Source organism: Lissotriton helveticus, chromosome 8, assembly GCF_964261635.1.
Source record: "Lissotriton helveticus chromosome 8, aLisHel1.1, whole genome shotgun sequence".
NCBI lineage: Eukaryota > Metazoa > Chordata > Amphibia > Caudata > Salamandridae > Lissotriton > Lissotriton helveticus.
In genome coordinates this window covers 204,101,291-204,115,069 of record NC_136069.1, presented here as the reverse complement: position 1 = coordinate 204,115,069, position 13,779 = coordinate 204,101,291, and the positions used below count along the sequence as shown (strand labels likewise).

Sequence of the window (13,779 nt, the reverse complement as noted above, 5' to 3'; positions counted from 1 at the left end):
AGTGGGTGCTGCCGTGCGCCGCCCGTTCATTCAATGTTCACCCCAGTGGGTTTTGTTGAAAGTTAAAAACTGGCTCCTCTGCCAATACCCAAGGTCACTCACAGATGGGTGCTCTCCGGTCCTGCCGGGTCATCTTGTCAGACAGCCCAGGATCCGCTGTGTCTGCGGCGGGACCTTACCGCGACCGGACAGGCCGCTAAACATACTCAAAAAGGATTGTCCTCCATGGAAAGGCCACACCCGGAGAGCCGACACCTCCCTCGTGAGGACAGCAGTTGCACCAGCCTTCCCCTTCAGACAAGCGCCATAGATGTTTCGGTCGATAATGTCCTTGATCACTGGCAACAGAAAACGCACAGCAGCAGATGGTGGGATACATGCCTCATTTATTTTGATAAGACTCCGCCCCTGTGGGCGGTGAGGTTACGCCTGATAAGCGTATGCAAGGTTGCATGCTGGTTTACGTAGTCCCGATATTTAATTATCCAAGTGGGTGCTGCCGTGCGCCGCCCGTTCATTCAATGTTCACCCCAGTGGGTTTTGTTGAAAGTTAAAAACTGGCTCCTCTGCCAATACCCAAGGTCACTCACAGATGGGTGCTCTCCGGTCCTGCCGGGTCATCTTGTCAGACAGCCCAGGATCCGCTGTGTCTGCGGCGGGACCTTACCGCGACCGGATAGGCCGCTAAACATAGTCAAAAAGGATTGTCCTCCATGGAAAGGCCACACCCGGAGAGCCGACACCTCCCTCGTGAGGACAGCAGTTGCACCAGCCTTCCCCTTCAGACAAGCGCCTTACATGTTTCGGACGATAATGTCCTTGATCACTGGCAACAGAAAACGCACAGCAGCAGATGGTGGGATACATGCCTCATTTATTTTGATAAGACTCCGCCCCTGTGGGCGGTGAGGTTACGCCTGATAAGCGTATGCAAGGTTGCATGCTGGTTTACGTAGTCCCGATATTTAATTATCCAAGTGGGTGCTGCCGTGCGCCGCCCGTTCAATCAATGTTCATCCCAATGGGTTTTGTTTTGTTATATTATATATATATATATATATATATATATATATATATATATATATATATATATATATATATATATATATATATATATATATATATATATATATATATATATATACATATATATGTGTCTATGCGCATTTCTAGTCCTACATTCATATTGTGCCTGTCCCTGTATTTTCTTGTAAAACTCTGGTCACCCGATGCTGACATTCCATCCTTCCTCATGCTCACCATGCTACAGAGCAGTTTCACATTAGTGCACCATAGCTTTGTAGTCACTTCAATGTCTACGAGTAGGTGTGTCATTTACCCGCGGTGACGTCCACAACGGTTCTGATTTTGCAGGTCATCGAGTAGGTATAAAAGCGGTATGACGTGCGCGATGAGCTCCATGGCTGCTCAGGAAGTGTGAAACTGTGCTGTGGTATGTTTCGGACATATAAGCCTCCCATTCCGCCAGCTCTGATGGGATGGTTGGACCACCACAGACAGTAGGTTGGAAGTCTGCATCGTAATTGAGCGGGTAGATCAAGGGTGAGACAGTGCTCCGATCGGCTCCATTGGACCTTTCTGAGACCTGCGCAGTCGAATTTCCAGTCGGAGGCGGAAGAACCGTGGCAGATGGTAAACCATGTGTTGGAATGCATCATAATACTGTGGTTGGAGCGACAGCTTCCAATGCGACATTCAGTGGACCAACCAACCCCGACACGACTACGGACAGGTCCTCCCAATATCGTAATGAGTCCTCTTGTTAAAGTTATCCAAGATGTTTGCAGCAGTTTGAGGTTTCTTCATGGCGAACATGGCTACTGTTGCATGCTTACGAATGCCATTAAAAATTTCAGCAGTGTCAACACCTGGAGAGATCATTTCTCTAACCCCCACAAAAGAGATCCAGTGTTCAGCGATACACATGTAATCAGTGACTTGGCAACTGCAGGTCGTCAAGTTGATGGTTTGAATAGCACTCTGCTGCAAAGCTTGTCCAACAAATTCAAGCACATCGTTATCTAGCACTGGAATTGCAACTGTGGCAAAATAGGTCTGGCTGGGAACCTTCCATTTCGGGCAGATGGGCACCACGAAAATCCACTCCTTCTACAAAAGAAAAGGGGAGGAGGTACAGCGCTAACACTTTAGCCAGCTTCGCGTTTGACAAACGTGCCATTGGGTGGTTGCGTACATACTCCCCGTCCTGCTTAAACATGCCAGGAATAGTAGCCTGTATTTTCTTCTTTTTTGGAAATTCAGATCTAATAGTGATTGGGGAGTGCCTGGAAAGTTTCAGCGTTCCAACCATCATCTCCTTGTGTTTTCTTTGTTCACCCTAAGGTGGCAGGGTATGCCCCGATGTGGGTCCCTTCCTCACTATGTCACTAGATTCAAGCTAGCCTGGCAGATGAGAGGTGTTACCCCAAAACCAGTCCCAGGATGCTTGTTTCCAGTCCAAGGAAGACCTGGCTCGGCAGTACGGGCTGGACTGGTCCCGGAAGGAACCGGACTGATTTGCATATGGCTGGGTCAGAACTGGGGTGGCGAAGTGAGCTAAAGAATGATGATGGATTCAACCCAGATCTAATAGTGACTGGGGGGAGTGTCTGAAAAGTTTCAGCGTGCCATCCATCAGCTCCTTGTGTTTGCTTTGTTTGCCATAAGTTGGCAGGGTATACCCAGACGTGGGTCCCTTTCTCACGTTGCCACCGGATGTAAGCTAGCCTGACTGATTAGGGGTGTTACCCCAAAACCGGTTCCAGGATTGTTGTTTCCGGTCCAGAAGAGAGCTGCTTGGCAGTTCGGGCTGGACTGTTCCCATGATGGACAGGGTCAAGACTGATTTGCATATGGCTGGGTTGAACTGGGGTGGAGAGTGCTCTACCACCTATCCTCTGCAGCTGCTCAAGTGTCAGCCAGGTAGTCGCCTTGCCCATGAGGGTCTTCTAATCACTTCTAGCCCCACTCATCAGGATCGCAGGTAGTTATGAGTCTGTACAGTGCAGCAACATCAACAACTCCATGCCCAGATCACCTGAGAATGCTGCAGCCTGTAGGCCCCAGTCACAATTTTCTAAGATTGCGATGACATGGGCTCCCTCAGGGACAGTGCAAGCCCGGACAAAACCCAGCCATACCTGACGTGGTTTTGGGTACGGCAGAAGGATGGCTATAACAGCTGACATGTCGGCTTATGAAAGGAGGCCTTCAGGAGGCTCTGCACTGTGCCACCACCATCTTGGGCAGCTAAGCCACACCCACATGGAACAATGCTTTCTTAACCACAGCGCCATATTCACCACTACTGGTTGCCAAAATATACAACAAAAGCTTCAGCAATAAAACCAGTGGCCGCTGGTAAAGCTTAAAAGTGCTGGAATGTAAATACTTGCCTCAAACTGAGTTGAGTTAGGGTAGCTTCTATTTGGAGTGGTTACATGGTACCAGAGAGTATTTTGAAAAAGAAAACAGTGCCAGATTGTACATTTTGCACCTTTTCCGGCATTGAACAGGCTTGTGGCCACCAACTGAAAGGGTCAACACATGGCTCATATTAAGGTGATATTAGTAATTAGACCACTACTCATATAAAAATTAATTTCTTCATATAACCATTATCCACCCTTTTGTGTGGAATCATCCTCTGCCTTCCAGGGAAGCAGCACATGCTGGTCTAATCTTTTCTGTTCATGCCAACTTTATGCTTTGAAAAAGCAAAACCTTCACCTGGTCCATTCTGTTGCAATGCTTTGTCTGAATGGTGGACTATCAGGCAGTGGGGCCAAGAACTGCAAAGCCCTGGTGTTGCCATTGCATCATGCAAGGCGATGCAAGGCATCGCAAGGGCTTCAAAGAGATTTACTAAGCCGCACAAAACCACTGTGTGTGACTCTGCATGGCTTAGTAAATCTGAAGTAATGCAAGGCAGCGCAAGTCGCTGCCTTGTGTTACTCTTCCCTGGGAAGGCATTTCATGGGTGGAGTTGGGTGTTCCCACGCATCCACCCATAGATTGTGGCGCGTTTCCAGATTTACTATGACTAATAAACCTGGGAATGTGTCAAAATGCTACACCAGGTCCTTAGGTCACTAGTCACTAGATCACTGCACGCACACCCTCACAGTGTTCCAGTGACACAGAGGCTTTTTCTTATCAGATTTCTTCAATTTCAGGGTATTATACTGCATTTGAAACCTTGCCGACTTAAATCGGTGTAATATATAGGTGACACCGGGAGCCCGATTCACAGAACTAACTTAAGACAAAATCCTAAACGTACTACTTTTGGTATTCACAGAAGTTAGGATTTTGTCTTAAATTTGTCTTAAGACAGACTTAAGACAGACTTAAGACAGACTTAAGTTAGGATTTTGTCTTAAGTCTGTCTTAAGTCTGTCTTAAAACAAACTTAAGACAAAATCCTAACGTCTGTGAATACCAAAAGTAGTAAGCTTAGGATTTTCTCTTAAGTTAGTTCTGTCAATCGGGCCCCTAAAGACCCATTTATGAATAAGTTAATTGCTTTTGGATGCTCCTTATTTGACACGGGTCCTGAAGAGGGTCCCATGCATTTGTAATAATTTGTTTGATTAGAGGACAGCATTGTTGAATGGTTACTGTGACACTTCGGATTTTTATTTTTGTGGATCGTCAATATCTGAGTGTTAGCACGAATAAGTGAGCTTTGATTTGAATACATTTTGACCCTGTGTTATTATCCTTTTTGGTGTTTTTGGATATAATAAACCATATGCCATACTGATTTATAGTAATGTGTGCCTCATATTTTAACTAACTGTTAATTGTTCGATAAAAGTGTGTACTTAAATCAGCAGATATACGTTTTACTTCCATTTTGAAAGTTATTATATTGTTGGCATCATTTGATAAGACAGCATTTTTGTTCCATTGCCTGAACATCACCACAAAGCAGATTGTAATCTATCCACCTATAAGAGTCTTCAAAGCGGTGATATGCTATAGGTACATAGCAACCTACCTTGTGATGTTACATCAAACCAACTAAGTAACCGGTTTTGGTTCTATAAAAACCACATAGTGATAGCACGTGACTGCGAAATCAAAATATAATGTCCAATAGATCTATCAATTGTGCACATACTTAATGGGAATCATATTTTCAGTTTAATATTTTGTATGTTTTAAAGCGCTGTATTCCACCATGCTGTAATCACAGGTCGATTTTGTTAATGGCAAAAGAGAGGAAAGGTACAGGTTTAGAGGGAGGAAGAGATCAGTCAAACAAGTCCAGAGGAAGGGTCTGCTGGTATAAGGCATGTTAAAACTTGAGATTTTTCACCAATGTTCTTTGAAACATGGAATAAAAAGGCATTGGCCGGTTTTAGCATTAAGTCATAGTGAAACTAGAGTGCGAACAAGGGGGCAACTAAGAGGCTTATTTACAAGCCCATTGCGCCGCCGGTGAGTCCGTTTTGTTGGCACACCGGCAGCGCAATGGGCTTCGCCATATTTACAAGGCCAAATAAAGTTACCCTACATGACATTTAATGGCCATGTAAATATGGGCCCTTTTCACACATTACTCTGCATGAAAGGGATGTTCCTTGGGTGTTACTGTGGGTGTTCCAATTCAACATCCATGGAACTTGGCACACTCCCAGATTTATAATATTTTAGTAAACTGGGAATGCATCAGAATCCTACGCCTCCCCAGGGGACGTGTAGGAATGGCGCATCGAAGAGAAATACTTTTATTTCTCCTCTTTTTTCCAATTTCAGCACTCATAGAAAGAGAAAAATGCCATTAATGAGGTATCCCTTCCTGCACAAAAACAATCATCCCTGCAGCTCAAGCACCCTTGCAAAATGACGCAACGGTGCCTGCGCTGGCATAATTGAGATTTCTGCTGATGCCAGGAATGTTGAAATTGAGTAGAAGCATGCTAACCTGGAGATCCTTCTCTGTTTTATTTACAAAGGTTGCTTGCCAGAATATCGTGGACTAAAACATCGTCCTACAAAAATATCGTAGCCAGAATATCAAATAGCAAAATATCGTGAATGTAATTATACAAAGGTAAGTAAGGAATGTGTATTCTTAACCAATATTATGAGAGAGGCCCCACGTACCAAAGGGACAGGGCTTAACAAAATTGAAGAAGGATAAATATTCCCTTTGGTGATTTGGTCATATAATCTCTTTTAGAAAACCTCAAGCATTCATACTCCACACATATCAAAGCCCAACAAGTCTATAATTGTAGTGCCACAAATACTCAAATGGTGAGAAAAATATAATATATTCATTAAGATGAATACTTAAAAATTGTATCATACAATCAATAAGTCATGAATTAAAACATTGCCCCACACATAAAAACCATTTCATAATTATAAAATTTTCCTTATATAATACATGATTATAAAAAAGTAAAAATATCAGAAGAGCAAACAGATTCCAATACAAAGATAGCGTCAATATTTTATCAAATCCAATCCAATATGTTTTAAATCAAACATAAGTGAAAATTAGAAACAAGGAGGCGACACAAAAAGGAAGAGAGACACAAAACATACACGACAATACACTTCTTTATAGTTCTTGGACTAATCCATAAAAGAAATCAGACAACAGGCATATGATTAGTACAGACTTCCTTATCAATTATGCCAGCCAATTGAATGGATTTAGTTAATTCAGTGTATCGATATGTTTTGGCCGTGTACGTATGAATAGTAAGCACCTTTTTCAAGACAGAATTTTTCTATGTCTCTCTTGAAAAAAACATTTTCAATATGACCGATCAAACTCATGTAGGGGTTCCATTACATATATTCACCCACAACTGGTGATATCAGCTCTATCACCAGTCGTGGGTGTATTAAGATCACTCCACTAATGGGACACTTGGTCTCCCAGGAGTTTAAATTCACTCCGTACTCGCTTGACTGCTGATATGTCCTGTCTTCTCATTTTAAATTTAAATGTGTAAATACATGAAGTTTTCTAAAAGGGAATATATGACCAAATCACCAAAGGGAATATTTATCCTTCCTCAGTTATGTGTATTCCTAACTCCACATCTGCATACCTCACTGATACACATGTCTTCAAGTTACATAGAGGAAGAGTTATTAATATTAAATCTATACTTACCTCGATATACTTACATTCGCGATCTTTTAGTAGTAGATATCCTGTCTACAATATTTTTGTAGGATGATATGTAAGATATGATATTCTGGTGCAATACAGTTCACAAATGGGAAGATTAGATAATTAAATAATTAGGTCTAGGAAGACACCACAATTGACTTCAATTTGCATTTGTTTTCTTCTCTTTGGTGGGTCGTTCCTTGTCATTGACTAATAATACTCTTGTATTTGCTAAGCTGTTGTAATTCTCCTGCTCATGCTTCTGTCCATAACATAACATTTTGATTTGACCTGGGTCGTTATTTTCCGAATGTTTAACTGACTATTTCAATACTAAAAATATCATAATATACCATTATATGCACTGAATCAATGTCTGCTCGTTCTACACACAAATATTCTTTTTCCACGTAGAAGATGATAGTTACAGCTAAACTGAAAGCAAATCTAGCAGAAAATCTCCGTTTTATTTTTATTTGATGCAATATCTTGTGGCTGGGGACTGTTTTCGGGCTTTACTAAGTAGAATTTAAAGCAGAAGAGTTTTCCCTAATATTACTGTGACGCCAATGCTATCGACCATTGTTTAAAGAAGCACACAATTGCACTAGGGAACAGGGGGTCGGATTACATTCACTGCCCTAAAATATTGCATCAACATTTTGAAATCATTTAGTTTGCACAGGTGCCATTTTCATCAACACGTGCTAAACTGTTATTTGCGCTGTCTGGTCAATGCAAAGGTTACATTTTACACATGTTGATTGGGTCAGATGTCCATGAAAATGTCAGTGGAATCTTGCACCAGTGCAGGCTTTCAAATCCAGAAATGTTGGCGCAAAATGGCAGATATATAAGTGCAGTCTGATCATGGTCATTCTACCCTTTTTACCTAGGGATCAATACAATAATTCACACAGCAATGCCAGTGACAGATGTTTTACTAAACAACCGAATACATGTACACAACAAACTATTTGACGTGTCCTTAATTGGGTTTTCTGCTGTAGGAGGGCAGTCTTCTACATTTTTTGTCACTTGGTTATATTATGGAATTTTGCATTTGCAGTCTCTGTGGAAATGAGCGAGGATTGGCTCCAGACATGTAGTGAGTAGGAGCCCACTGCACACGCTTAGACCAGATGGTGAGAATCTTCAGCCTACCAGTGTGTCCTTCTTACATGGTGTGAATTCACCTGTGAGATATTTTTAATCTTAGGAAAGAAAGCTATGCTTTTGTAGAGTCACAGTTCAAAGATGGTGCCATGGTTCTCAGAACCAGAGGTCCTCTGGCTTTGACAATGAATGTCATCTTCTTTTGAATGCTCTAGATTATTGTCTTTTGTGCACAACCTGGTCCCTTGACGCAAACCCATGTACAACACCCCACTGCTTTTCAGCAAGGATTATGATATATAAATGCAAAAACATACATGATACATAGGTGTGCCTTCCTTACTGTTGAACCACCCTAAACCACTGTTAAGAACTCTCAGAAAATCAGGATTTTACTGCAACCTCGTATAGGGAGTCTGGATCTACAGCTTGTCCTTGCGGGGGCTCCTCATCTTTCGCCTCGTTGGGTACTTCTTGTTGTACTTTGGTTCGTTCCCCTTGCTGCTCTTTGGGACCTTCCTCTTGCTGTCTATTATTCCCTCCTCCATGCTGTTCTTCAACTCCTTCACTGCACGTCGCATTCATGTCTTCACCTTTACTGACATTGGGGTGCTCCTTTTTGCCTTTGTTGGCAAAGGTGAGGAATTTGCTTGCACCTAACTTTCTTATGGTCGCTTTCTTCTTTGCCTGCTTTTCAATGTACTGAAAGTAAGGGTCTGCCTCTTCTGCACCTCGGTTGACAATGAGGTTGCTGACCATAAGGCTGAACATCACAATCCCAAAGAATCCAATAACAGTGAAGATGTACCAGGCAGCACTGGTCTCATCGGAGCCGGTGTGAGCAGTGCTGTTAGCGATGAGAGCGGTGCTGTAGTTGACGCTGTGCGCTCTTAACGTAGTCACAAATGTTACAATCACATCTGCCATATTGGAAGTGGTTGTGGCACTGCAAAACAAGCAGTAAAGCATTTATTGAATTTGATATGTACACCATAAGGACAGTCAAAGCAAGCTGTCACGTTTGAATATATTACTGATATCACAGGTGACAAGAAAAACAAGCATTTGCAATACTCTAGATCTCACATTTGTGAGAGTTAGTGATTTTGTTTGGAGTGAAGTGGATGCATGTGGGTGGAGTTGAATTATGTGGGTTGAACTGGAATTGTTAGTTGGGGAATTATGTGGGGTGGAATTGTGTGGTGTGTAGTGTATTTGTGTAATGGAATTATGTGACTTGGGTGAAAAGATAGGGGTTAGAGCTGCACAGAATAGCTATAAAGGAAGATAGAGAGGGATAGGTAGATGGTGCACAAATTTGTGAATGAACTCCAGGCAGGGGAGCACAAAGAGTATGTGAGAAAGAGTGAAAGAAGGTGAGAGCAGGCCTCAGACTCAGAGAAAGGGTGCACCTGTGTACACAGAAGACACCCCAGGAAGAGGAGGAGAAAATGGGTTTCAGGGTCGTAAATCTTGAAAAGGTATGGGGAAGAAACTGTGCTTGAAGACCTGAAGTGAACCAAATGAAAGAGATGGGAAGAGTATGTGAGAGAGCAAGAGAGAAGTGTTAGGGAGAGAACGAGAGAGGGAGGGATGAGTGGGAGTGGCACCGGGGGTGGAGAAGAGAGATGGACCAGTGCACAGCACTAGGAGATATAGGAAGGTAGCATGTGTGAGGAGGCAGTGTAGAGAGGAAATAGTGAGTATGAGGGAGTGATGAGGGGGCAGTGGAATTGCGAGATGAGAGGGGGTAGTGGGAATGTGAGAGAGAAATGAGAGGGGCAGTGGGTGTGTGTGAGAGAGGTGATATGGTTGGTGGAAGCGAGAGGTATGGATGGGTTAATTTGGAATTGTATGGCATGGAATTGTGTGTTGGGGTGTGAAGTTGTGTAGTGTAAATATGTGGCATGGTGTGGTGTGGAATTATGCAGAGAGTAATTAAATGTTATTAACTGCACTGGAATTCTGTAGAGTGAGATTGTGTGTAATGGAGTTAATTATGTGGAATGGTGTTGTGGAGTGATATGCTGTGGAGTTGAATTATGTGGTGTGCTGTTAAATTTTGTGGTATGATGTGGAAATCTGTGGTGTGGTTTGGAGGTATGTGGTGTGTTGTGTAATTATGTTGTGTAATTACGTTGTGTAGATTAAATGTAAGGTTTGGTGTGGTATGTATTGGAAATCTATGGAGTTGAATTTAAATTGTGTGGGGCGTGGAACTGTGTGGTGTTGAGTGAAATTATGCTGACTGGCTAGCTCTGCAGTCAGGCATGGAAGAAATATTCCAATAGGAAATCAAATTACATTAATGGAAATAATATATGCTGTTGATAAGAACATTTTGTATTACACAACTGGCATTCTGTACACCAAGCTCTAATGACTAGACTTTATATAAGTACATTCTGGCAACTTGTAGAACAGCGAATTGCAACAACATCCATAAAGAAGCAGACCTCCACACAAATACCACACCCTCTGACGGATTTTAACAGAACTCTGTTCAAGACTTTACATTGCTTGAACCTCCCAAACTGACATCAACAGCAGATATGTAACTACGGTGCAAATATATAAGGAGATGCGTAAGCTGTCAGCACAGCAGAAGATGGGTGGTCCATGTTCACAGCAGAAGATGCTGCTATCGATCATACAAACAAATGTCTTGTTATGAAAAACAACTTCACATTCAGCCCCACACATGAAATACCAGCAAGGCCTTGCCACTAACTTGAGAATCCTTAATGCCATATGTTATTAATAGGGGTAGCATCTGCTAAGGCGCAGCGATGGCTCACTCTTTTTAACCTTAATGGAACAAAACGCAGAAGAAATTAGATGTGAATACGTTAGAAAATAAAGTTTGTAGTAAAATGTGATCAAAAAGTTTTATTTTGGATATTAGTATTGTCTAACACGGAAAGCATGGCGCAGTGTATACGTATGCACATTGTTAAACTTAAAGGGAAATAATGATGAAACTAGGGAATAGGAAGGGCATACACGCGTGTTTAATGTATTTGAAAGCCACATAGAAGAAAACAATCTCAAGTGAACACGTATTAGACGTGTTTTTTCAACCCATGATTAGGTTGAACATTTATCATAAAGATCAAAAAAATAATACACCTGAGGATTACAGCAGTGTCAACTAGCATTAGAAAAAACTATACTTCTAAGGGCTTGCTTTTTCTTTGTATGCTATCCTGCATTCCAGGCAAAAGAAATGACAGAACCTGAGCAGGAAATACTGCAATGTCGAGCACAGTGCTTCAGTTGGTAGCGTTTCTAAAAAGCAGATTAAAAAAATATCACTAACGCATGGTGATGCCAAGATAAAATACATATGTGTGGAGCCTCACCAAAAACTACGCAATTTATACTGCAGGCATTTTCCTACAGCTAGTGTTATACATACACATTTGGAATTAACAACATGAAAACAGTTTCCTAAGTCACTTCATACTTGCAGAGAATGAACGTGACAAGCCCCTGCTTGATAGATGCGGCTGCCGATAAACAGCGTGTTCAAGGGGCATTGTAGCTTTTATTTCCTAACCACAACACACTTAGGGTCATATCTACAAGCCCCTATCGCCTTGGGAACATCACTTTTCCGACGTTCGTGTGGTGAAAGGACTTAATCTTAATTACAAGGAAGTTTTAAACCACTTAACTAAGCTATGCTTAGTGCGAAAGGGGTGGGCAATGGGTGTTGCGGTGGAGGTTCCACTGCAACAACCATTGATTTTGACGCTGCCCTCTATTTACATGGGGTGGCGTAAATAGGAGGCAGCGCCAAAATTAAGACCAGGGAAAACCTGTTCTTAACTTGGAGAAATGAGGAGAAATGCTATATTTCTCCTCATTTTTGCTTTTTCCATGTGTGCTGCCTTGTGCAGTACACATGGAAAAAGCAAAACGCATTGGATTGTTTATGTTCAGGAAGGTGACCCTTCCTGCACATAAACAAACTTTAAAAAAATACACTTTGTAACTGCCATGTGTGCTGTATTCAGCAGCACACATAGAAGTGACAAAACGGCATTTCAAGATTGTTTATGTGCAGAAAGGGGGACCTTCCTGTCGATAAACAATCTTCCCCTGCTGGCAGACACCCTTGCACTATGGTGCAAGGGTGCCTGCATTGGCGCTACACTGCTAGGTGTAGCACCAGTGCAGGGGGAAACGCAAGGCTGCACCATTTCTTGTAAATATGGTGCAGCCTTGCATTTCTGATGTGGCGGAGTGGTGCGTTAAGCCATGACGGCTAACGCCTCACTCCGCCACTTCTTTGTACATATGCCCCTCAATTTGCAAAAGCGAAGCTTACAGGGTGACTTAGCCAGTCCCATTTCTTTACCAATCCTGCTGGTGTCTTTCAAGCTGCATACTCAAGCACAGCATAATAAACTGCTCAATAAAAGAAGTGCGCTAAGTAGCCAGATGGAGCAGTTTTTCCAATGTTGTTAGCTTATCTGCACCTCCGAAAAGCACGCCAACATAAAAAATACTAGTATGCACGTGTTTGCCTTTTTATATGTTGTCAACATTACTGGGAAGGTTCATGACACCAATACATCTTAAAAATGGATAACCTGCTCCACTCTTACCACTAAAATAAATAAACAAAATTAAGTGAGGCAATTGTGGAGCGGGGATGTGTTAAAGTCAAAACAAAACAGAAACACTGCTGGGAAGTGCTCGTCCTAGACAAATTAAATAAAACTAGATAAAGCACTGCAATTGTGAAGCTGGTACTGCATTAACCATGAAAACAAAATCCAGTGGCCGGATAAGCTGAAATGCTAATCAAATGTAAAAAAGAGACCAAGTGAAAGCAGCCCAATATATGCATGGAAGATCAAAGGGAACATTCGAAAACCAGTGGATGGTTGGAAAGCAAATAATACCAAACAGCATCGGGCCTAAAAGCAACAATTAAAAAAAATTAGTTCTGCCAAACAATTGATCAATAATGAAAGCGTAAGGAAACTGTACTTGGCTGGTGCTCCTCTGTCTTCAAACGGAATTGACATATGGGATGCCAAATGAGTTAGGACGCAGCAGAAAATTACGACTCTGGAGTGAACTTATGGCAAGCAGCAGGCCAGACTAAAGTCTTTTTTTGACTACTACAGGGCTTGCAGACAGCGCATGCGCACTGCCCAGGCTCGACCTAAAAGTCTTTATTTGTGTAGCGGTCAACATCATTCTTTATATAACAAATGCTCATAGCTTGTTATGCAGATACCTTTTAGCTAGTTATAAAAGCCCTCTTGTCGTGAAATCATACAGAAACTAGATTGGACATTGCAGTTTATTGGTTAGGTGAGTAAAGTTGTGAATCTGCAGATGGAAATAACATGTTTTGGCCTGCTCACATCCTTTTATGAAGATGACCTGAGGATACTTGTACTCTTCTCCTGCATCCATTTAGTGTATCAAATATCCCTTTCCATCCTTCAGGTTCCTGCTGCTTTAAGAGGGTTTGCGTTGGT

General features: G+C 42.2%; 1 protein-coding gene across 1 annotated transcript in view; it reads right to left on the bottom strand.

The window, feature by feature from the left end:
* Nucleotides 1–7,552: 7,552 nt before the first annotated feature.
* Nucleotides 7,553–13,779, bottom strand: part of LOC144771547 (uncharacterized) — a 119,164-nt gene continuing 112,937 nt past the window's right edge. The window contains exon 3 of the mRNA XM_078655947.1: nt 7,553–9,224. Within this exon, the coding sequence (XP_078512073.1) occupies nt 8,663–9,205 (543 nt within the window). The 5' untranslated portion in view covers nt 9,206–9,224 and the 3' untranslated portion in view covers nt 7,553–8,662. The remainder of the gene's footprint in view (nt 9,225–13,779) is intronic.